At 44.4% G+C, this 27060-nt stretch overlaps 1 protein-coding gene across 1 annotated transcript in view; it reads left to right on the top strand.

Moving 5' to 3' along the window:
- The window catches only part of LOC140467037 (metabotropic glutamate receptor 3-like), a 244433-nt gene that overhangs the window by 202607 nt on the left and 14766 nt on the right, over nt 1–27060 (top strand). The window contains exon 5 of the mRNA XM_072563086.1: nt 10659–11725. Within this exon, the coding sequence (XP_072419187.1) occupies nt 10659–11725 (1067 nt within the window). The remainder of the gene's footprint in view (nt 1–10658; nt 11726–27060) is intronic.

Genomic DNA, 27060 nt, shown 5'->3' with positions numbered 1-27060 from the left:
CTCAGACAAAAGGTGGGAGAATATTTAAAGGCTAGTGATCACAATATATTGAGATTTACAGTCAGATTAGCTGTCAAAAACATTTTTGGGCAGAAAAAGGTCGCAAATTTCAGAGAAAAGGAAGGAGACCTATTCCAAACATAATCAGTTGCTTCATAAAGAGACTGACAATGAGAAATCACGAAATAAGTGATGGATACAAATATTCTAATCAATAAGAATGGATTTATTGTAAAAGTCATAGATAAATAAATAATTACTTCTGCAATCTTACAGCAGAAAATGGAGCAAAAGGTGACACATGATTAATGAGTTCCACTCTCTATATTTACAAAAGGTGAGGAAATAATTATGCTTTCTGAGTGAATTTCTTACACTAACGGCCTCTAGTTTTCTCATAAGAGGAAACGTTTTCTCTGCCTCCACGCTGACAAAACCTTTCTCAATTTTAAAGAGTTCTATTAGATAGCCCCTCAGCCTCCTTTTTGCAAGAGAGTAAAACGATCTGTCAAACCTTTCCCGATATTTAAGCCACACATTTATGGTATTGAAAAATTCTCAATATTCTGCTCCTCCTTGAGCTGGCCAATCTCACAGTAAATTTTTCTATCATGTAATATAGAAGCTAATTTCAATTTAATTTTTATTTTGAGCTACGCAAGATAAATATTGTGAAACCTGACCTGTGGTCTATTTTAATTAATTTCACAGGTTCATTATCCATAGAGCAGCAATTCCTTTGTTTTTAATCTATCCAAATCTGCAAATCAAACTTTGGAAATGAAGGAACTGTAATGAGAGTGAGCAAGTGGCTCAAAGTCAATGTTTGATTGATGACCTTAGAGTTTCATATCAAAGTACAAATCAGGAGCAGGAGCAGGTCTCTCAGCCCTTCAAGCGTGCTCTGACATGTCTGACTGCAACTTTCAATCTGCATTCTCAACAGCTTTTTCACTCCCTTGCTTAATAAGAAGCTATCCACCTCTGTCTTTAGATGCTGCTGCCACCAGCTCATAGTCATAGAGTCATAAAGCATGGAAGCAGACCTTTCGTTCCACACACACACACACACACACACACTCACACAGACACACACACACACACACTCACACAGACACACACACACACACACACACATACACTCACACAGACACACATACACACAGACACACACACACACTCACACAGACACACACACACACACCCACAGACACACACACAGACACACACACGCACTCACACAGACACACACACACACACAAACACACATGCACATCCACACCGACTATGTTTCCCAAACTAAAATAGTTCCATTCGCCTGTGTTTGACCCATATCCCTCCAAACCTTTCCTACTCAAGTACCCATCCAAATGTCAGAGTTCCAAAGACTTGGGACCTCTGAGAGAAAGATTCCATCCAGAGTCTGGTCCAAGTGGTTGACCTTATACAGTGATCCTTCTGCCTAGTACCACACTCAATTCTTTCGCCATTTGGCTAATTAAATGGCCTCAAAGGGAAACGTACACTGCGACAGTGAGAAAGATATTTGCAACTTCCCTTACTGGCTAAGTGCATAAAGCTAACAAAATCATATCAGATTGACCAATGGAATTAGTTGTCATGTAAAATTTAAAACAAATGTGAGAAATAACTCCACAGAGGCTGGTACACATGGATAATACATGACACTGACCCAGCTAGTTCGGAGCCAGAGTGATCACAACCCCTGAAACTTCTATTTGTATCTGTCAGCCTGAATGGACCAGGTTATCAGCCCCAATCAGGGAACTCATATTCTATGACATCTACCTGACTGACTTCATTACAATCATTACAAGACCAACATATACAGTTATATTCTATTAACAGTATGGCATGCAATGCACTAGCTGGAAATGTGGTGGAGATAGTTTCGGTTGAGGCATTGAGTGGTTATTGGGATAGAATTGGTGTGCAGGGATATGCAGATAAACAGGAGATTGGTACTCAGTAATACCGCTTGAGTGAAGAACCATTGCAGGCACAATGGGTCAAATGGCCTCCTTCTGTGCCAAACAGTTCTGTGATTTTGTAGCATGGTCAGGTACAAAGTAAAGATGATTCCATATGTTTGCTATCCCAGTGTGAGGACAGTTTCTACAGTTACCCTCCCCACACAGACCCAAATGTTGTGCTGAGCCCACGAGTCAGCATTCGCTCCACAGACAACAGACTCAATATCAGTTTGAATATCGTTAAAGTAAAATCCCCACATGATAAATCATCATCTTCCAGAAATGTGCCTCAGAGAAATGTCATTTCTGCCACAACAGAAAGATAGATTGCTGCAGGTGAATGCCAACATAAGGATTTTTGTTTAAGCCATACTCACTGTTCTTTGAAAGATTCAGGAACGCTTAAGTATTTTAGTTAATTTACAAATATTAAAATAGTCTTTTCATTACAAAATATATTTGTGTTGACTTGAATATGGTGTCATTGTCAGTTCACCTGCAAATGTGAGCACTTTAATTTGCATTATAAAATGAAAGAATTTCTGAAAAAGGGCGCAGTCTTCAGGACAGTATGAAAATCTCTCTGGCTTTTTGCTGTTGCAATTGCCCTGGCCCACTGGGATACTGAGCTTGAAATTCCCAGAATATGACAACATGAAAATTGTATGAAACTATCATCCATCCCAATTTGCCCCTGACAGTATGCTGTCCAGGATAAAAAACAAACCACACCAGATTCATTCAGTAACAATTTAAAAAAAACAATTTATTGTAACACTTTTAACTTTAACATGAGCGAAAAAAAAAGAATTTCTAATTTATATATCCTTCACTTTAACCTTTGTATAAAACACACGTGAGCGCGCGCGCACACATGCACTCACGCAGACACACACACACAAACACCACTCACCCACACATGCACATGCACACGCGCACATGCACACATACGCACACACACCCACACGCACACACACACACGCATGCGCGCACACACCCACACACACGTACCCACACACACGCACCCACACACACACACTCACCCACACATGCACACACACATGCACACAAACACACCTACACATGTACCCACACACAAGCACACACACACACAATCACCCACACACACACACAAACACACACACGTGCACATGCACACACACACAGACACACACGCATGTGCACACACACCCACACACATCCACACACACACATACCCACACACACGCACACACACACACCCACACATGTACCCACACACACGCACCCACACATACACTCACCCACACACGCACACACACACACACAAACGCACCCACACACGTACCCACACACACGCACCCACACATGCACACACACATGCACACACTCACACACACGCACACACACAACCACACACTCACCCACACACGCACACACACACCCACACACACACACACGCACGCACACTCATGCACACACTCACACAAACACACACTCACCCACACACGCACACAAATGCACACAAACACACACTCACCCAGAAACGCACACAAACACACACACACACACACACACACACACATGATAGAGTGGAAAGTATGAGACTTTTTCCTCAGGTGGAGGGGTCAATTACTAGCGGACATAGTTTCAAGGTGCAAGGGAGATGTTTAAAAGAGATGTGCGAGTCAGGTTTTTCACACAAAGGGTGGTAGGTGACTGGAACCTGCTGCCAGAGGAGGTGGTGGAAGCAGATACAATAGCAACATTCACAATGCACCTGGACAAATACAGGAATAGGAAGGCAAGTGAAGACAGTTTTAACATAGAAGGGCAAAATGTGTCAGCGCAGGCTTGGAGGGCCGAAGGGCCTGCTCTTGTGCTGCATTGTTCTATGTTCTTTGATTCCCATTAGGTCTGGGTTGGGAAGGGGGACCTGTATCTCTGAAAAAAAGATCAAATTCCCCCCTCCACCCCATTTCTCTTTAAAAAAGGAACTGAATGTTTTATCACACTGTTTCTGCAGTGCTTTAAAAACATTCAATGACTGTATATTTTGTCATTGCAAAAGATGATGAGTTGACTTTGTTGCTTATAAACAAGCTCCATTATTGACAACATTGAACAACATGCCCTACATTTTGCAGGTGTTAATGGGATTGGACTTTCTAAATTGATCTCGGCCATTCCAATTGGAATCTGGAATTGCTTTTATAAATGTTGTCGTTTGGTAATGTAAGTGTCGCAATGCTCAGCTGTTGATGCCAGATAATATAGATATGAACAATGAGGCTTCTTGTCCATCTGCTTTCATTTATCAAAGAAATAGAAAATAAAAGCAAGACAGGAATTTTCCAATTACGCACAAAGTGTTGACTTTTGTTGAGATGCTCATTCATTATATTTCCAACATGATGTGCAGATATACAAATCACTACTGTCTTACTGTGACTCCTGCAAAAAATATAAATCATCTTTTGAAACTAATCATCCAGACTTCACAGAGCATACACAACTTGATTATTCACAAATATCATTGGGATTCCCCACTGCCTCTATATATCCGGATAGTTAAATTAATCAGAAAACCAGAAGAGTTTACAAAGATAGTGTCAGCAAGAAGCCACATTTATCAGCTCAGTTTATCAAGAAGTAATTATTGCCAGTGGCAACCACCACTCCAGTCTGTAATTTGGGCCATATAACATCAATTAAAGTCTAACAATCTTCCATACGATGAGGCTTTTGCAGCGTTTTATAAATGTTGCTGTGAGCTTATTGCTCCTCGTAGAATCATAGAGTCATAGAGATGTCCAGCACGGAAATGGACCATTCGGTCCAACTCATCCATGCTCACCAGATATCCCAACCCAATCTAGTCCCATTTGCCAGCAATTGGCCCATATCCCTCTAAACTCTTCCTATTAATATACCCATCCAGATGCCTTTTAAATATTGTAATTGTGTCAGCCTCCACCACTTCCTCCGGCAGCTGATTCCATACACACACCACCCTCTGCCTGAAAAGGTCGCCCACCAGGTCCCTTTTATATCTTTCCCCTCTCACCCTAAACCATTGCCCTCTAGTTCTAGACTCCCCATCCCTGAGAAAATACCTTGTCTATTTATCTTAACCATGCCCTTCATGATTTTATAAATCACAAAGGATGTAGACATATTCCTGTGACTTCCCCAACTCCATAGCAGTCAGCCTGAGACACTGCTGACATTGTCAACGCTCAGCTTAAAATCTACCCAGTGCCTTTCTTTCTTCTTGTCAGTGAGTTTCTTAAAGGCTTTTCTGGAAGGTGAATGTGCTATTCTAATCTTCCTGTTGTGATTTCCTTTCAAACTGAACTCTTTGAGGTGTTGTTTCTTCTATGGCAGTAATGATTTTCATGTAATGATTTTCTGTCCTACCAACCAAGGCTGCTATTTTGTTGTCCTGACTGGGTGATAACTGAGTGACTCTGCCTCCTTTTCTTTATGTTCAGCAAGTGTTAAGGATAAGTCTGTCTCATTGATCCTGTTTCTAAAATGCTTTTATTGGCAGGGGTTTAACAGGTCACAGTATTTATAGAAGATCCACCACAAAGTCTGCAGAAGGTCAGCCAACAACCAATGGGATGGTTTAAATAACTGATGATAACATGATGATTGCAGTGGAGAGAAAATGATTGGTCAAATTATATGAGGTTAACATATGAGGTTAACACCTTTACATTCAGCATTTCATGTCTTCTAAAGACAATCTCCTGAAGGGAAATGGACTTGTTGAATTTTACACCCAATATTCTTTGGTTAATCACCTCCATCTTTATCCAATGCAGGAAACAACAAATTACAATCAACAAATAAATTGTTGTTAGTTTTGGAACCAATCCATCTGTTCCAGGTTAATAAGTGTTGTACATACACTATTTGTTACAATGATTATGTCTTGGACTGTCTTTTTAATTCAATGTAAAATGGACTAGTGAAGAGGGTCATGTGATCTGCTATGCATTCACCCAACAGCAAGCATTGTGATTTGGGCCCAGGATGAGAATTACTGACATCAAGGTGTAAGATTGTTTTGTTTTATTCACTTGTGGAATATGTGGGCAGCACAGTGGCACAGTAGTTAGCACTGCTGCCTCACAGTGCCAGGGACACAGGTTCAATTCCAGCCTTGAGTGACTGTCTGTGTGGAGTTTGCACATTCTCCCCTTGTCCACATGGGTTTCCTCCCACGATGCAAATACATGCTAAATTGTCCCATAGTGTTCCGGGATGTGTAGGTTAGGGGTAAATTTAGAGCAGTGGGTCTGGGTGGGTTGCTCTTCAGAGGGTTGGTGTGAACCTGTTGGGCTGAATGGCCTGTTTCCACGCTGCAGGGATTATGTGATTTATACAAGAAAATGGGAACGTGGACATGGCTGGCTGGCCAGCATGTTTATTAACCATCCCTATATTCACACCTGAAAGGAGGACAGAAGCAGCTGGCCTGTCTATGGACAGAGAGGTCACACAGACACTGAAAAGCACTGGTGTGGTCAGCAGTCAGGGAGTGACTGTGAGTCACTCTGTGAGTGACCAGGAAGAATATTGCCAGACAGATGGTCTCTGGTGCAAGGGATTCACCAAATGGCCATCTGAAAACTCTAAAAGATTGTTCTTGCTGTAGCCAGAAGAAAGAATTCTTGGAATGGGCCTTACTGCTGCTAGTCAGTTCAGGAATCCTCTGCTATTCATGTCTGCAGTTTAGAGTATTAGTTGATTTGTTACAGTAAAAGCCTTAAAACTTCAAATCTTATTATACGATTCCTTTAAGTTGGTCTTTGGAAATTCAAAGCTCTTGTTTAAAGATATCTCCACAGATATTGAGTCATAGAGATGTATAGGACTGAAACAGACCCTTCAGTCCAACTCGTCCATGCCTACGAGATATCCTAACCTAAACTAATCTCATTTGCCAGCATCCCGCCCATATCCCTCTAAACCCTTCCTATTCATGTACCCATCCAGACACCTTTTAAATGTGATTGTGTCACCCTCCACCATTTCCGTCCAACAAAGGAAAACGTACCAAATGTCCTCCCCAACATCCCACCCACCCACAACTCCACCCTCAAGGAACCGCCAACCTGCACTCCAAGGACTCTTAGGGTGAAATGCAAGGCTGGTAGATGTAGGGAATGCTGGATGACTCATAACAGAAAATTTGAAACAAAGAGATGTTTTTGAGCTATATTACTAAGATGGGATGATATGTATGGTGCCAAAACATTGCAAATATTCCACTCAGCTATCCTTAAAAGAGGCAAATCAGAAATCCTACTTTCCAAATCATCGTCCTTCAGATCATTGTGGTTTCCAAAAACCAGAAGTTTCTCTCAGATGTAAATGTACCATTCAGCCACTGGTAAACACAGAGACATAGCAAAGACACACAGATGTAGGCCATTCAGTCCTTCAAGCCTGCTCTACCATTCAATCTGGTCATGGCTGATCATCTAGCTCAGTCCTCTGTTCCTGCTTCCTCCCCATTCCCTTTGATCCCTTTCGCCCGAAGAACTATATTCAACTCCTTCTTGAAAACATTCAATGTTTTGTTCTCTGGGGCAGAGAATTCCATAGGCTCCCCACTCTCTGAGTGAAGATATTTCTCCTCCTCTCAGACCTAAACGGCCCACCCCCCCTCTCCCCTGCCCACCTCCATCCCTGCCCCAGTTGTGGACTCCCTGGTCATTGAGACCATTCTTCTTGCATTTATCTGAAAGTGGTTAAGGAATGGTGAAAGAACAATGCAGGTTCATTATTTGAAGATAAGATTCAGTACAGATAATGTTCACTTTGAGACTGTGTGCAGTATATCTGAATACTACCACTGCTGCTTCAGACTGACTGACAAATCATGAGACTAACATTTCATATCCTGTTGAGATGGGTAGTGATTGACAGTAGTTTTAAGATGTGTCCCTTACAGGTATATGCACAGCATCTCACTACATTCTGCAGTTATCTTCTTTCACCAAGTCACATTATATTTTGGAATGTACTTTTCATAGAGTTCAATATCATAAGCTCAGAGTGCCATCTACAGTTACTGCAGTCATTTTCATTCCTGATGCTTCACTACAATTTCTGGAATATATATTATCAACACTTTATGATCAGAGGTGTAAAGTGCTCTTAAAATGGAAAGATCAGCAGATGCTGTAGTTTTCCTCCAATTGGGAAACATAGACAGATCAGCATCTTGTTCACATTTGCTTACATGTCTGTAAAAGTAGAAGGCCAATGAAAAGTAAACATCAATCAAAGCAGATTAAGAAAAATGAAGGATTGCTCCGATGCTAGATCTGAGAATTTACAGACTGTCCAACTGAAATGTAACTCTCATTATGACAGCACTCTGACATCCCAGTGCAGAGGGTCTGATACCAGCCCCTCGGGCAACTGCTTACTACAAGTCTTCACAATCTCCAAATCACTTCGACCCAAACAGTGACCTAAGATATAATCAGGAGCTGAAGAGAATGGAAAATGGAAAGATCTTCAGATACTGGAAATCAGAAACAAAAACAGAATTTGCTGGAAAAACTCAGTAGCTCTAGCAGCATCTGTGGAGAGAGAAACAGAGTCAATGTTTTGAGTTCAGTGACCTTTTCTCAGAATGGTTCTGAAGATGGGTCATGGATCCAGAACACTAACTCTGCTTTCTCTCTCCAGATGCTGCCAAAGCTGCTGAGATTTTCCTGCAATTTCTTTTACTAAAAAGAATGGTCTTGCTTTGCACATGCTTCACTGTTTGCAATGACCATCGTGATATTGCCACCCCATGACAGTCTGATCTCGCTTCCCATCTTCTCAAATATTTACTCCCGCTCACTTCTAATGACTCAGTTCAATGACAGGAAAGAAACTAATTTCTGAATTCGATCTTCATCTGCCACTTATCTCTCTTCTTTGTCCTGGTGATTTGTTCCTGAGAAATTCTAAAAAAATGTTGTTACATTGACTACCAGGCGGTGAATAAACTTGGAGGTAAAGGTGGACCATTCTCACTCACCCTGGACACGACACCAGAAAACAGGGTGACTGTCCTTTAATCTGGCTATTCCTCCCAATATTTAAAGAGGCAACATTTGCCCTGTGCTTCAAGGAAACCCTGTTAGAGATTGAGCTGGAGGCTCAGCTGAATAACTTTAATGGTAATCATAGTCCCCCCACAGCATGAAGACAGGCTATTTGGTCCATCGAGTCCACATGGTCCCTCTGAAGAGCATCCCACCTGGACTCCCTGTAACCCCGCATTTCCCATGGCCAATCCATCTTGCCCAGACTGTGGGAGCATGCTGGGGCACCTGGAGGAAACCCCCGCAGACAAGGAGAGAATGTGCAAGCTCCACACAGACAGTCGACGATGGAATTGATCCCAGGTCCATGGCACTGTGAGGCAGCAATGCTAACCGCTGAGCCGCCGTGCCACCCAATATTAAATTTGATGTATTGGTATAACATCCATTCACTGCCACACCTTGATGTTACAGTCTGAAGGCCCAGAACCCACTCTCATGCTCACTGACTCCCCTCCCCACTCTCCCTAACCCCACTCTCCCCACACTCACCAAACCCCTTCCTCCCACTGTCACTAATCACCCTCCCCTCCCCCCACACTCTCATTAACTGCCCTTCACCCACTCTCACATACTCCCCTCCCCCGATGTTCACCCACTCTCCTCCCCCTCAACTCACCAGCCCCTCCCTGACACTCACCCACTCCCCTCCCCCCACACTCACAGACTCCATTCCCCCACACTCACCGTCACCCCTCCCCCTCACCTACCAACCCCCCTCCCCCCACACTCACTGACGCCCCCCCCCCACACACTCAGTGTCCCCCCTCACTAACTAGCAAACTCCAGTCAGAAGAGGGCTTTGTGGCTGGTTAATGGGGGAAGAGATTGACTGTATGACCACGTAATCCAAATCAGAGCAAAATGGAACTTAGGCTGTGTGTGTATGTAGAACATAGACCAGTACAGCACAGGAACAGACCCTTCAGCCCACAATGTTGTGCCAAACATGATGCCAAATTAAACTAATCCCTACAGCCAGTCTTTGGTCCATATCCCTCCATTCCTGGTATATCCATGAGCTTATCTAAAAGCCTCTTAAATGCCCCGATTGTATCTGTCTCCACCACCACCCCTGGCAGTGTGTTCCACACTCCTACCACTCTCTGGGTAAAACATCTGCCCCTCACACCTCCTTTGAACTTTCCCCCCTCACCTTAAATACATGATCCCTAGTATTAGACATTCCGACTCTGGGAAAATGACTCTGACTGTAAACCCGATTCATGCCTCTCATGATTTTACAGACTTCTATCAAGCCTCCCCCTCAGCCTCCAGAGAAAACAACCTGAGTTTTTCTAGCCTCTCCTTCTAGCTGATACTCTCTAATCCAGGCAGCATCCTGGTAAACCTCTTCTACACCCTCTCCAAAGCCTCCACATCCTTCCTATAGTGTGGAGACCAGAATTGAACATAATAGTCTAAGTGTTGCCTAATCAAAGTTTTATAAAGCTGCAACATGACATCCTGACACCTGTGCAGGAAGTTTCTCCACTATCTTTGAACAATTACTGTATAAAGGATCATCATGTAGGCTGACCTTTTTAATGTTGTCATTTTGCAGCCCCATTCCGTCCGCCCGGTGATATGGACAGTGAAGTCAAGTTTGATGAGAATGGAGATGGGATTGGTCGTTACAATGTCTTCAATTTCCAGAAGATTGCAGGAAAATACACCTACATCAAGGTGGGCCAGTGGGCAAAGTCTTTGTCTCTGAACACAGCCTTAATTCACTGGCCCAGGCATCATATCCCCACGTCACAGTGCAGCGATCCGTGTGCCCGGAACGAGATCAAGAACATGCAGCCGGGGGATGTGTGCTGCTGGATCTGTGTACCCTGTGACCCCTATGCGTACCTGGAGGATGAGTTCACATGCAAGGACTGTGGGCCGGGCAGATGGCCCAATGAGGACCTCACAGGTTGCTATGACCTACCGGAGGAGTATATCCGATGGGGAGATGCCTGGGCTGTGGGACCAATCACCATCTCGTGCGCTGGGATTGTCACTACACTGATGGTTGCCACTATCTTTGTAAAGCACAACAACACACCTCTTATCAAAGCATCAGGGCGTGAGCTCTGCTACATTTTGTTGTTCGGGGTCTTCTTTTCCTACTGCATGACCTTTTTCTTCATCGCAAAGCCCTCACCTGCCATATGCACTTTGCGCCGATTGGGACTGGGCACCTCATTTGCTGTGTGCTATGCAGCACTGCTTACGAAGACTAACCGCATTGCCAGGATATTTAACGGTGTGAAGGAAGGGGCTCAGAGACCCAGATTCATCAGCCCTAGTTCCCAGGTCTTCATCTGTCTGAGTCTCATCTCTGTTCAGATTATCATTGTCTCAGTCTGGCTCATGCTGGAGGCTCCTGGTACAAGAAGATACACTGTCCCTGAAAAAAGAGAGACAGTCATTCTGAAATGTAATGTAAAAGACTCCAGTATGCTAATGTCTTTGACATACGATGTGGTGCTGGTGACCCTATGCACTGTCTATGCCTTTAAGACTAGAAAATGTCCGGAAAATTTCAACGAAGCAAAATTTATTGGATTTACCATGTACACAACTTGTATTATCTGGCTTGCCTTTCTGCCTATATTTTACGTGACTTCCAGCGATTATAGGGTAAGTGATGAACTCTTTGTATGTTATCACCAGGTTTTAAGATCCAAATGTGTTCAGTCGTATTTATATTTCATTTTATTCACTCATGGGGCATGGGTGTCGCTGGCTGGTTCACATTTATTGCCCGTCCCTAGTTGCCCTTGAGAAGGTGAGCTACCGTCTTGAACTGCTGTAGTCCATGTGCTCCTTGTGATTTTCATAAATGACTAGGATGAGGAAGGGGAAGGGTGGGTTAATGGGTTTGCCAATGACACGAAGGTTGGTGGAGTTGTGGATAGTGTGGAGGGCTGTTGTAGGTTGCAATGGGACATTGACAGGATGCAGAGCTGGGCTGAGAAGTGACAGATGGGAATACAACCTGGAAAAGTGTGAAGTTATTCATTTTGGAAGGTTAAATTTGAATGCAGGTTACAGGGTTAAAAACAGGATTCTTGGCAGTATGGAGGAACAGAAGGATCTTGGGTCCATGTCCATCGAACCTTCAAAGTTGCCACCCAAGTTGATAGGGTTGTTCAGAAGGCGTATGGTGTATTGACTTTCATTAGCAGGGGGCTTGAGTTTAAGAGCCGCGAGGTGATGCTGCAGCTTTATAGGACCCTAATTAGACCACACTTGGAATATTGTGTTCAGTTCTCATTGCCTCAGTATAGGAAGGACGTGAAAACGTTAGAGAAGGTGCAGAGGAGACTTACCAAGATGCTGCCTGGACTGGAGGGCAGGTCTTATGAAGAAAGGTTCAGGGAGCTGGGGCTTTCCTCATTGGAGCGAAGAAGGATGAGAGGATGATAGAGGTGTACAAGGTGATGAGAGGCATAGATAGAATCATAGCCATAGACTTTTCCCAGGGCAGAAATGGCTATCACAAGGGGCATAATTTTACGGTGATTGGAGGAAGGTTCATGGAAGATGTCAGAGGTCGGTTCTTTACACAGAGAGAGAGGTGGGTGCATGGAATGCACTGTCAGCAGTGGTCGTGGAGTCAGATACATTAGGGACATTTAAGTGACTCTTAGATAGGCACATGGATGATAGTACAATGAAGAGTATATAGGTTAGTTTGATCTTAGAGTAGGATAAAAGGTCATTGAGGGATGAAGGGCCTGTAATGTGCTGTTCTATGTTCCATGTGCTGTAGGTAGACCCATAATACCTTTATGGAGAGTTTTCCAGGATTTGATCCAGAATTACTGAAGGAACGGTAATATATTTCCAAGTCAGGATGGTGAGGAACTCAGAGGGGAACTTGAAGCAGGTGGTATTCCCATGAATCTGCTGCCCTTGACCTTCTAATTGGAAGTGGTCGTAGATCTTGAAGGTGCTGTCTAAGGATCTTTGTTGAATTTCTGCGGTGCATCTTGTAAATAGTACACACTGCTGCTCCTAGGTGTCGCTGGTGAAAGGAGTGGTTGTTTGTGGATGCAGTGCCAATCAAGCACATTGTTTTGTCCTGAACCCCCAGGATGTTGACGGTGGGGAATTCAGGGATGGTAACACCATTGATGGTCTGAATGTCTCTTATTAGAGGTGCTCATTCTTTGGCATTAGTCTGATATTTACTTGAATGTTACTTGCCATTTGTCAGCCCAAGATCAATTTTGCCCAGATGTTGTTGCATATGAACATGGGCTGCTTCAGGAGCTGAAGAGTTTCTGATAACTCTAAATACTGGCAATATTATAATAGGTGTTTAATCGAAACAAAATAATTTAAAGGTCCAGATGAAAAAGCCCCAAAAAGATGTAAACTTATTTGTAAAGCCTGACCTGCTATGTCCTTTCAGATTGAGTGTCAAATTTGTGGCGTTTGCCATTGGTCACATATCTCCAATAGCATGTAGAAAATAGTATCAGCTCCCAGTGTTACTCTTTGTGCAGAGAGTATTGATTTGATTTCTCATCTCAGTTTGCATATCTGATCTGATAAAACGTTTTGTTTCCCTCACTATTGGATACGAGGATGATGTAAACCTCGACCTTAAATTAAATATGGATTTTAAATTCATTCACCAAATGATGACAATGGTGTCTGAAACTTTCTACATCATTCTGCATTCTCTCTGTATTACCCGCAAAGATTGTGTAGGAGGCATTAGTTTAATGGTATTATCATTATAGACTGTTAATCCCGAGACCCAGATAATGTTCTGGGGTCCCAGGGAAGATGGTGAAATTTGAATTCAATTTTAAAACATCTGGAATTAAGAGTCTAATGGTAACCAGGAATCCATCGTCAATTATTGGAAAAATCCATCTGGTTCACTAATGTCCTTTAGGGAAGGAAACTGTCACCCTTACTCGAGTTGAGTGCTAACCAATGTCTTTTTTACTGTCACCCTTACCTGGTCAAGATATGACTCCAGACCCACAGCCATGGGGTTGACTCGTAACTGCCCTCTGTACAATTAGGGTTGGGTATAAAATGCTGCCTCGCTGGTGAAGCCCTCATCCCATGAATGAATAAATAAATAATTCATAATCATAGAGATCTACAGCACAGAAAAAGGCACATCTGGGCTGGTCAAAAACAAGCACCTAACCATTCTAATCCCATTTCCCAGCACTCAGCCTATCGCCTTGTCTTCACAAAAGCACATCTAAATATGTCTTCAATGTGCTAAGGGTTTCTGTCTCTATCTCACTTACAGGGAGAGAGTTTCACATTCCCCACCACCCTCTGGCTGAAAAGCTTTATCCATTCCCCCCCCTCTAAACCTACTCCTGCCCCTTACATTCAATCTATGGCCCCTGGACATTGAACCCTCCATCACGGGGGCAAGTTTCTTCCTGTTTACCCTGTCTATGCCCCTTATCACTTTATACCTCTCAATCATGTCCCCTCTCAATCTCATCTGCTCCCAATGGACAGAGATCCCAGTCTGTCCAATCTCTCTGTGAGAGAGTCACACAGTCGGTCCAACTCGTCCATGTCGACCAGATTTCCCAAACCTGTCTGCTTTTGGCCCATTGCCCTGTTAACCTTTCCTAGTCATGTACCTGCCCAAATGTCTTTTAAATGTTGTAACTGTACCTGCATCCACCACTTCCTCTGGCAATTCATTCCACATACAAACCAGCCTCTGTGTGAAAAGTTTGCCCTTAAATCTTTCTCCTCTCACCTTAAAAATATGTCCCCTAATTTTGAACTCCCCCACCCTAGGGAAAAGATTCTTTTCTACTCACCTTATCTACATCCCTCCTGGTTTTACAAACCTTTATAAGGTCACCCCTCAACCTTCTATGCTCCAATGAAAAGAAGTCTCAGCCTATTCAACCTCTCCTTATAACTCAAACCCTCCAGTTCCAGCAACATCCTGATAAATCTTTTCTGCACCCTCTCCAATTTAGTAATATCCTTCCTAAAGGGAGAAAGTGAGGACTGCAGATGTTGGAGACCAGAGTTGAAAAATGTGGTGCTGGAAAAGTACAGCAGGCCAGGCAGCATCCGAGGAGCAGGAGAATCGATGTTTCGGGCATAAGCCCTTCTTAAGGAAGAAGAAGAATTCCTGAAGAAGGGCTTATGCCCGAAACATCGATTCTCCTGCTCCTCAGATGCTGCCTGGCTTGCTTTGTCATATCCTTCCTAAAGCAGGGTGACCAGAACTATACACAATACTCCAAAAGTGGCCTCACCAATGTTCTGTTCTACTGCAAATTCCAACTCCTATATTCAATGGTCTGAACAATGAAGGCAAGCGTGCCAAACATCATCTTCCCCACCCTGTCTATCTGTGGCACAATGTTCGAAGAACTGCTAAATGTACCTGAACCTTTAGGTCTCTCTGTTCAGCAATATTGTCCAAGCCTTACCATTAACTGCATAAGTCCTGCCCTTGTTTGTTTTACCAAAATGCAATGCCTCACATTTATCCAAATTAAACTCCATCTGCCACTCCTCAGCCCATTGATCCAATTGATCAAATTCTCATTGTAATCTTACTCAACTTTCTTCACTGTTGACTATATCACCAATTTTGGTGTCATCCACAAGCTACAAACCATGTCTCTTAAATTCTCATGAAAATCATTTATATAAAACACAAACAAAAATGGACCCAACTTTCCAGTCCAGGCAACATCTTGGTAAATCATTTCTCCACTCTCTCCAATGCAATTGCTGGACTCCAGAGCTGCACATGATACTCGAGTTGAGTGCTAACCAATGTCTTTTTTACAGTTCCAGCCTAACCTCAGTGCTCTTAAACTCTGTGCCTTGACTAAAAATAAGAATACCATATGGCTTCTTAGCCACTTTATCTACCTGTTCTGATAACTGAAGAGAAAGGTGTATAATCTCCCCCAGGTCCCAATGATCCTTGGTGTTTCCCAGGGTCCTGCTGTTCAGTATTCTCTTGTTTGTTTGTCCTGTCCACATACATCTCACCTTTATCTAGACTGCATTCAATTGCCAATGATCAGCCCATCTGACTAACCATCTATATCTGTTTCTACTCTGATATCCCCCTCCATTGATTACCACCCCACTGATTTTTGTTTCGTGTGCAAACTTACTCATGGACCCTCCTACATTCAAATCTAAATCATTTATATAAACCACAAGTTGCAAGGGACCCAACACTGATCCCTGTGGAACCCCACTGGACATAGACTACCAGTTAGAAAAATACCCCTCAACCATCAGCATCTGCTTCTTACTACTCAGCCAATTGTGGATCCAATTTGACAAATTTCATTGGCTATTAAAAACAATGACTGCAGATGCTGGAAACCAGACTCTGGATTAGTGGTGCTGGAAGAGCACAGCAGTTCAGGCAGCATCCAAGTAGCTTCGAAATCGACGTTTCGGGCAAAAGCCCTTCATCAAGAATAAAGGCAGTGAGCCTGAAGCGTGGAGAGATAAGCTAGAGGAGGGTGGGGGTGGGGAGAAAGTAGCATAGAGTACAATGGGCGAGTGGGGGAGGGGATGAAGGTGATAGGTCAAGGAGGAGAGGGTGGAGTGGATAGGTGGAAAAGAAGATAGGCAGGTAGGACAAGTCCGGACAAGTCAAGAGGACAGTTACTGAGCTGGAAGTTTAGAACTAGGGTGAGGTGGGGGAAGGGGAAATGAGGAAACTGTTGAAGTCCACATTGATGCCCTGGGGTTGAAGTGTTCCAAGGCGGAAGATGAGGCGTTCTTCCTCCAGGCGTCTGGTGGTGAGGGAGCGGCGGTGAAGGAGGCCCAGGACCTCCATGTCCTCAGTGGAGTGGGAGGGGGAGTTGAAATGTTGGACCATGGGGCGGTGTGTTTGATTGGTGCGGGTGTCCCGGAGATGTTCCCTAAAGCGCTCTGCTAGGAGGGGCCCAGTCTCCCCAATGTAGAGGAGACCGCATCGGGAGCAATGGATACAATAAATGATATTAGTGGATGTGCAAGTAAAACTTTGATGGATGTGGAAGGCTCCTTTAGGGCCTTGGATAGAGGTGAGGGAGGAGGTGTGGGCGCAGGTTTTACAGTTCCCGCGGTGGCAGGGGAAAGTGCCAGGATGGGAGGGTGGGTTGTAGGGGGGGCGTGGACCTGACCCGGTAGTCGTGGAGGGAACAGTCTTTGCGGAAGGCGGAAAGGGGTGGGGAGGGAAATATATCCCTGCTAGTGGGGTCTGTTTGGAGATGGCGGAAATTTCGGTGGGTGATTTGGTTTATGTGAAGGTTGGTAGGGTGGAAGGTGAGCACCAGGGGCGTTCTGTCTTTGTTACGGTTGGAGGGGTGGGGTCTGAGGGCGGAGGTGGGGGATGTGGACGAGATGCGTTGGAGGGCATCTTTAACCACGTGGGAAGGGAAATTGCGGTCTCTAAAGAAGGAGGCCATCTGGTGTGTTCTGTGGTGGAACTGGTCCTCCTGGGAGCAGATACGGCGGAGGCAGAGGAATTGGGAATACGGGATGGCATTTTTGCAAGAGATAGGGTGGGAAGAGGTGTAATCCAGGTAGCTGTAGGAGTCGGTGGGTTTGTAAAAAATGTCACTGTCAAGTCGGTCGTCATTAATGGAGATGGAGAGGTCCAGGAAGGGGAGGGAGGTGTCAGAGATGGTCCAGGTAAATTTAAGGTCAGGGTGGAATGTGTTGGTGAAGTTGATGAATTGCTCAACCTCCTCGCGGGAGCACGAGGTGGCGCCAATGCAGTCATCAATGTAGCGGAGGAAGAGGTGGGGAGTGGTGCCGGTGTAATTACGGAAGATCAACTGCTCTACGTAGTCAACAAAGAGACAGGCATAGCTGGGGCCCATACGTGTGCCCATGGCTACCCCTTTTGTCTGGAGGAAGTGGGAGAATTCAAAGGAGAAATTGTTAAGGATGAGGACCAGTTCGGCCAAACGAATGAGAGTGTCGGTGGAAGGGTACCATTGGGGACGTCTGGAGAGGAAAAAACTGAGGGCTCGGAGGCCCTGGTCATGGTGGATGGAGGTGTAGAGGGATTGGATATCCATGGTGAAGATAAGGCGTTGGGAGCCAGGGAAACGGAAGTCTTGGAGGAGGTGGAGGGCATGGGTGGTGTCTCGAACGTATGTGGGGAGTTCCTGGACTAGGGGGGATAGGACAGTGTTGAGGTAGGTAGAGATGAGTTCAGTGGGGCAGGAGCATGCTGAGACAATGGGTCGGCCAGGGTGGTCAGGCTTGTGGATCTTGGGAAGGAGGTAGAACCGGGCAGTGCGGGGTTCCCGGACTATGAGGTTGGAAGCTGTGGGTGGGAGATCTCCTGAGGTGATGAGGTTCTGTATGGTCTGGGAGATGATGGTTTGGTGATGGGGGGTGGGGTCAGGGTCGAGGGTGCGGTAGGAAGAGGTGTCCTCGAGTTGACGTTTGGCTTCAGCGGTGTAGAGGTCAGTGCGCCAGACTACCACTGCGCCCCCTTTATCTGCTGGCTTAATGGTGAGGTTGGGATTGGAGCAGAGGGATTGGAGGGCTGCGCGTTGTGAGGGTGAGAGGTTGGAGTGGGGGAGTGGGGACAACAGGTTGAGGCGGTTAATGTCCCGGCGGCAGTTGGAAATGAAGGGGTCGAGGGCAGGTAATAGGCCAGCGCGGGGTGTCCAGGTGGATGCAGTGTGTTGGAGGTGGGCGAAGGGGTCCTCGGGAGGTGGGCGGGAATCCTGATTGTGAAAGTAAGCTCGGAGGCGGAGGCGGCGGAAGAAGTGTTCGATGTCACGTCGTGTATTAAATTCATTGATGCGTGGACGGAGGGGGATGAAGGTGAGTCCTTTGCTGAGGACTGATCGTTCGTCCTCAGTGAGGGGGAGGTCTGGGGGGATGGTGAAAACTCGGCAGGGCCGGGAGCTGGGATCTGGTGTGGGTATGGAGCTGGGAGTGGGGGCAGAGCCAGTAACTGGAGTGGGTGTGATGGTGGGGGGAATGGGGGTGGAGTCATGAGCAGGGGTAGTGTTCCCTTTGGGGTTCTGGGGGGTGGGGATAGTGACAGTGGGGTCTGTGGGGGGCATGTCAGCAGAATGCAGGTAAGTGGCGCTGGTGGGGGTGGAAGTGGTGGTGACCACGGCAGTAGGGGGGACGGAAGTCACTGAGCATGTGGCATCAGTGATGATGTGAAGGGCGGAAGTGATGTCAGGTGTGATGCATGAGGAATTGTGAGGGGCGGAAGTGGTTGTGGGAGTGGCCATGATGGGGGCGGAAGTGACATCATCAATCAGCGTGGGGGTGGTAGCTGCAGCAGCCGCATGGCTAATGGTGAAATAGGTTCCGAGGCCAGGGGAATCTTCTGGAATGTTTGAGGAGCACTGGTTATGGAGGTGGGTGGATAAAAGTTTGTTGTACTTACACTTTTTGATGTTTGAGATGGAGTTGAAATAGAACGTAGAACATAGAACATAGAAGAATACAGCGCAGTACAGGCCCTTCAGCCCTCGATGTTGCGCCGATCAAAGTCCACCTAACCTACACTAACCCACTATCCTCCATATACCTATCCAATGCCCGCTTAAATACCCATAAAGAGGGAGAGTCCACTACTGCTACTGGCAGGGCATTCCATGAACTTACGACTCGCTGAGTGAAGAACCTACCCCTAACATCAGTCCTATATCTACCCCCCCTTAATTTAAAGCTATGCCCCCTTGTAATAGCTGACTCCATACATGGAAAAAGGTTCTCACTGTCAACCCGATCTAACCCCCTAATCATCTTGTACACCTCTATCAAATCACCCCTAAACCTTCTTTTCTCCAATGAAAACAACCCCAAGTGCCTCAGCCTTTCCTCATAGGATTTTCCTACCATACCAGGCAACATCCTGGTAAACTTCCTCTGCACCCGTTCCAGTGCCTCCACATCCTTCCTATAGTATGGCGACCAAAACTGCACACAATATTCCAGATGCGGCCGCACCAGAGTCTTATACAACTGCAGCATAACCTCAGGACTCCGGAACTCAATTCCTCTACCAATAAAAGCCAGTGCGCCATATGCCTTCTTCACTGCACTATTTACCTGGGTGGCAACTTTCAGAGATCTGTGTACATGGACACCAAGATCCCTCTGCTCTTCCACACTACCAAGTAGTCTACCATTAGCCCAGTAATCCATCTTTTTATTACTCTTACCAAAGTGAATCACTTCACACTTAGCTACATTGAACTCCATTTGCCACCTTTCTACCCAGCTCTGCAGCTTCTCTATATCCCGCTGTAACCTGCCATATCCTTCCTCACTGTCTACAACTCCTCCGACTTTCGTATCATCCGCAAACTTGCTCACCCAACCTTCTAACCCTTCCTCCAGGTCATTTATAAAAATGACAAACAGCAATGGTCCCAAAACAGATCCTTGCGGAACACCGCTAGTGACGGCACTCCAAGATGAACCTTTGCCATCAACTACTACCCTCTGTCTTCTTCCAGAGAGCCAATTCCTAATCCAAACCTCCAACTCACCCTCAATGCCATATCTCTGTATTTTCTGCAGTAGCCTACCATGGGGGACCTTATCAAACGCCTTACTAAAATCCATATACACCACATCTACCGCTTTCCCCTCATCTACCTCCTTAGTCACCTTCTCAAAGAATTCAATAAGGTTTGTGAGGCATGACCTGCCCTTCACAAAACCATGCTGACTATCCTTGATCACATCATTCTTATCCAGATGTGCATAAATCCTATCCCTTACAATTCTCTCTAAGACTTTGCCCATAACAGAAGTGAGACTCACTGGCCTATAGTTACTAGGATTATCCCGACTCCCCTTCTTGAACAAGGGAACCACGTTTGCTAGCCTCCAGTCCTCTGGCACTACTCCTGTCGACAAAGAGGACACAAAAATCAAGGCCAATGGCTCTGCAATCTCCTCCCTTGCTTCCCAGAGAATCCTAGGATAAATGCCATCAGGCCCAGGGGACTTATCTATTTTCACCCTTGCCAGAATTTCCAACACCTCTTCTCTACATATCTCAAAGCCATCCATTCTACTTATTCGTGCCTCAGTATTTATATCGACAACAATGTCCTGTTCCTGAGTGAATACTGACGAAAAGTATTCATTCAGCGCCTCCCCAATCTCTTCAGCCTCCACACGCAACTTCCCATTACTATCCTTGATTGGACCTATTCCAACCCTAGTCATTCTTTTATTCCTAACATCCCTATAGAAAGCCTTAGGGTTTTCCCTAATCCTACCAACTAAGGACCTTTCATGTCCCCTCCTTGCTGCTCTTAGCTCTCTCTTCAGGTCCTTCCGGGCTACCTTATAACTCTCAATTGCCCCTATTGAACCTTCACGCCTCATCTTTACAAAGGCCGCCCTCTTCCATTTAACCAGGGATTCCAACTCCTTATTAAACCACAGCTCCCTCACACGACCCTTTCCTCCCTGCCTGATAGGTACGTACTTATCAAGGACACTCAATAGTTGCTCCTTGAACAAGTTCCACATATCAATTACGCTCTTGCCTTGGAATCTACTTTTCCAATCCACACATCCTAAGTCATGCCTCAACGCATCATAATTTCCCTGCCCCCAGCTATAACTCTTGCCCTGTAGTACAGACTTATCCCTCTCCATCACTAGAGTAAAAATCACCGAATTGTGGTCACTGTCCCCAAAGTGCTCACCTACCTCTAGTTCTAATACCTGGCCTGGTTCGTTACCCAGAACCAAATCCAGTATGGCCTCACCTCTTGTTGGCTTATCTACATATTGTGTCAGGAAACTCTCCTGCACACATTGCACAAACACTGACCCATCTAACGAACTTGAGCTATAGCTTTCCCAATCAATATCAGGAAAGTTAAAGTCTCCCATAACAATCACCCTATTACTGTCACTCTTCTCCTGAATCATCTTCGCAATCCTTTCTTCAACGATTCTAGGACTATTAGGAGGCCTGTAAAAGACTCCTAACAGGGTGACCTCACCTCTTCTATTCCTAACCTCAACCCAAACTACCTCAGATGGCAAATCTTCGTCCATCTTCCTTTCCACCGCTGTAATACTATCTTTGACAAGCAAAGCCACACCCCCCCCTCTTTTGCCCCCACCTCTGACCCTACTAAAACATTTAAACCCTGGAACCTGCAACAGCCAATCCTGTCCCTGATCTAGCCATGTCTCCGTAATAGCCACAACATCGAAGTCCCAGGTACCAACCCACGCTGCGAGTTCACCTACCTTATTTCGTATACTTCTGGCATTAAAGTACACACACTTCAAGCCACTCTTCTGTTTACAGGCACCCTCCTTTAAGATTGATGCCATATTCCTAACCTCCCTACACTCCAGGTCCTGCACCCTAAAGCTACAATACTGTTTGTTGAGAGTATGAATTCTCCTGAGGATGTAGTACAGAGTGGGTCCTTTGCAATTCTGAGAGAGTGTGGCCCTCAGCTGAGGCAGGGCTGACTGTAGAGAGGTCAGGTGCCGGCGCATTGCTGCGAGCGTGGAGCGGAGGATCTTGAAGGAGAACTGTTGCTGGTGTTTTTGAAATTTCATTGGCTGCCAAGGGCCCTACTTTTGCTATCAGTCTCCCAGGTGGAACCTTATCAAAAGCCAAGCTAAAGTCCGAGTAGATGACATCAAATGCATTGCCCTCATCTACACATCTGGTTACCTGTTCGAAAAATTTAATCAAATTGGTCAGACATGAGCTCCCCTTAACAAAACCGTGCTGACTGGAATTGATTAATCCCTGCCTCTCCAAATGCAGATTAATTCTGTCCCTCAGAATTGCTTCCAATAGTTGCCCACCAGAGGTTAGACTGACTGGTCTGTAGTTTCCTGACGTACCCTTGCTCCCTTCTTGAACAGGACCCCCATTGGCTGTCCTCCTGTCCTCTGGAGCCTCCCTGTGGTCAGAGAGGAATTGAACTTTATTGCTCGTATCCCTGTTATTTCCTCCCTTGCCTCACTCAACAGTCTGGACACATTTCAACTGCCCCTGGAGATTTATCTACTTTTAAGACTGTCAGACCAATCAGAGCTTCCTCTCCCTCTCTATCTATGCTAATTTCCTAAATTGTATCATTGATCTTCTTCATTGCTATGATTTACTGTAAACTAACAGTGAGCATGAGATGGTTTAGTGCTTTATTCCTCAAACTTTCCAAATATCTTTTATTACCTTCATGCATTTCCAGCAACCTTTCCTCACTATTCCTATTTGCTAAAGTCTCTCTTTCTAGCTGGTAAATGTTGTCTCATGATAAGCAGAAAGCACTATTTGGTGACAGGAACACAACAGTGAGTCTATGGTTTTAGGCCAGGAACATTATTTCTTTTACAGCCTTCCACTGAGATTCAGAAACTTTTCATAAAAACACTTCCTTTTTGTACTTCAGGTTTTGAATGAATTCTGGAGGGTGAGAAGTTTAGTCTGAGTTTGAGTTCCTATTTTATACAGGTCAATTCTTCTACTAAAGTAGTCAAAAGACTGTATGTTGGCATTTCTTCCCCATGATCCAAAAGCAATGTTTACAGCAAAACAGTTTTGAGGTCAGAGCTGCTTTACTGCATTTCCTATTGATATATTATTTGAGTAATCACAGAAGTGATATTTCAAATAAGATCAAAGAAAATCCCACACCCATTTTTAAATAATTAATTCATGCAGTGCAGGTATCACTGGCTGGACCAGCATTTATTATCAAGCCTTAAGTGACCTTGAACTGAGTGACCTATTGGTGCAATTTAGAGGGTTCTTAGGAATCAACCAGATTGCAGTGGGTCTGGAGTCAGATATCGGCCAGACCAGGTAAGGGCAGCAGATTTCATTTCCTAAAGGACATTTGTGAACCACCTTGGTTCCTACATATAGCCACCATTAATTCCACATCTTTTTATTGAATTCGAATCTCACCAATCCCTGCCCTGCAGTGATTCATCCCCCATCCCAGATCATTAGCCTTAGGTTCCAGATTACTGGCCCAGTGATATGATTACTAAACTGCACCATCTCTTCAGTGTTAGCGAGACTTTGTCCCCACTACTCAGAGACAGAATAGTTTGTTTTTTTATTATTATTTACAGAAAGAAATGTTGTATTGATTGAGATCAATAAGTGATCAGAAATGTTCCATTGCAATGTTCACTAAAAAAAATAATCAAAACAGGTTTAGTTCTGCTTTGTTCTGGACTTTCTCACTGCAGAAAAATATTGAGCTGACTGCAAGTTTGGGTGGCATACTTATCCAAAATACAAAGAGAAAGTGCTGGTGAAATTCAGTAGGTCTAGCAATAACCGTGGAGAGAAAAGCAGAGTTAATGTTTGGAGTAAGACTCATCTTTGGGACTATATCCAGTTTGAATGAGAGACATATTATCATGTCCTCAGGGGGGGGGGTGCTTTAGCTGCAGTTGACATTATTCAGAGAAAATCAATTTCAAAATGGTAATAGATGTGGAATCCTGTTACATGAGTTACTGATGCCACTGAACAGAAAACCTACTTTAGCCTCAAATTTGTAGCAATATTTTGTTGACTTCATCAAAAAGGTGTAAAATGATTCAATTATTCTGCCTGATGAGGTACAATGTTGGTTTTGTCCCTGTCTGGTTCCTGAAAGTTGATCGTGGTCTGCTCAAGTCAACTAGAGACCATGTTGAACAGCTTTTCATTACCAACAAGACCAAAATTCACAATTAGTTATAATGAGTCCAATAAGCCACTTGGAAACCAGGTACCATTCCTGATACATGAACTCTAACTTCTATTAATGAAAGCTGATGTCAGATTCCATCAGTTGTTCTTTCCTATGACGCCAGTAATCCCACCATATGTGATGGCTGATACCATGTGACAACATGAATAAGATTTAAAATCACGGTGATTATAAGTAACACCCCTCTAAGTGCTCTAAACAGAAGAGATTGAGTTGTTACTGCTTGTTCATCCCAAAGCATCTCCAAGCCCCAATGTATTTATGCCAGTGGAGATATTGTCCTACCCAAACTACGTTAAGTCCTGTGACAAAAATGAAATGATCCTAATTCTGGTTCACTTCAACATTACAGCATTTACGAATGTCACTCAGAAATTAACTTTTAATAAGTAGGTGATGCAAATGCATCTGAATGCTACAAAGTAAAAGAATGCGGATCCAATCAACTGTTTAAATTGCTCAAAATTGACAGTCCCCGGTAATGGAGAGTAGTTAGCTCCATTTGCCCAGAACAGTTAGCTGCCTGGGTTCGGAGGAGACAGTGTATGTGAACCATATCCAAAGTGGGAACAAATGCTTTAAAATCACAGCATGACAACAGTGACTAATGTATCGGTACATTGTTATACTTTTCCTTTGTTTGAAATTTGAATGTAGGTGTTATTTCCATTTGTTAAAGTGGTGAACCGAGGGATTTTACAGGATCAACACTTTACAGAGTAGTGGGAGCGCGTGAATCCTAGGTCACCAGAACTCAATTGTCTCACTCTATTGCAACTCCTACTGAGGTGAGATAACTCAGTAAAATACAGTAATTAAACCTGTGAGCTTCTAATTTGTACAACTCTATATCACACCTTTCAATAGATTCTAGGTCAAGGGGAATGAAAGTTACTTATTCGCTGAAATCTGTGTCCTTTCCCTTTTGTGTGGGTTTACCCAACAGTGCCTGAGTTTGCAGACGGACTATCAAATACTGAGCAATCCACTTCACCTTTCTTTACAACAGAGATACGTCTCCATTATGTTTCAATAACATTTTGTTCTCGTGGTAAGTTATTCACAGGTAAATGGTTGAATCACCCAAGCCTCCAACACAGTACCAGCATTGTACATACAAATAGAATTCAGCACTTTCTTTTGCTCCTTCATGGGATGTGGGTGTCGGCATTTATCTCCAAGCCGTGATTACTCAAGAAGGTGGTAGTGAGCTGCCTTCTTCACCAACAACATTCGATTATTTCAGTTTTATTTTAGACCTTTTGTACAGTTTTGATTCAATGTGAGGTGCTGCATTTTGAAAAAGCAAATCAGAGCAGGACTTATACATTTAATGAAAAGGTTCTGGGGAATGTTGCTGAACAAAGAGATCTTGGAGTACAGGTTTGTCATTCCTTGAAAGTGGAGTCACAGTTAGAATAGGATAGTAAAGAATGTGTTTGGTACAATTTCTTTTATTGGTCAGTGCATTGAGGACAGGAGTTGGGAGGTCATGATGCAACTGTACAGGACATTGGTTAGGCCACTTTTGGAATACTCCATTCAGTTCTGGTATCCCTGCTATAGATACGATGTTAGCAAGTTTTGAGAAGATTTGTAGCTCAGGTTGAGGTTCTGGATGTAGGTTTGCTTGCTGAACTGGAAGGTTCATTTTCAGACATTTCGTCTCCATACTAGATAACATCTTCAGTGAGCCTCTGAATGCAGCACTGATGGCATGACCTGCTTTCTATTTATATGTTTGAGTTTCTTAGGGTTGATGATGTCATTTCCTGTGGCAATGTCATTTCCTGTGTTGATGTCATTTCCTGTTCTTTTTCTCAGAAGGTGGTAAATGGGATCCAAGACAATGTGTTTGATGATAGAGTTCGGGTTGGAATGCCATGCTTCGAGGAATTCTCATGCATGTTTCTGTTTGGCTTGTCCTAGGATGGATGTGTTGTCCCAGTCAAAGTGGTGTCCTGTATGTGTTCATGTATGCTGGTGGCTAGTTTTCTGCTTGTTTGTCCAATGTAGTGTTTGTTATAGTTCTTGCAAGGTATTTTATAAATGACATTAGTTTTGCTTGTTGTCTGTATAGGGTCTTTCAAGTTCATTAGCTGCTGTTTTATTGTGTTGGTGGGTTTGTGGGCAACCATGATTCCAAGGGGTCTGTGTAGTCTGGCAGTTATTTCCAAGATGTCTTTGATGCAGGCGAGAGTGGCTAGGGTATCTGGACGTGTTTTGTCTGTTTATTGGTTTGTTGCT

This window comes from Chiloscyllium punctatum, chromosome 44 (genome assembly GCF_047496795.1).
Source record: "Chiloscyllium punctatum isolate Juve2018m chromosome 44, sChiPun1.3, whole genome shotgun sequence".
NCBI lineage: Eukaryota > Metazoa > Chordata > Chondrichthyes > Orectolobiformes > Hemiscylliidae > Chiloscyllium > Chiloscyllium punctatum.
Note: the sequence above shows the minus strand (reverse complement) of the source record. Positions and strands in the feature narration are given on the sequence as shown.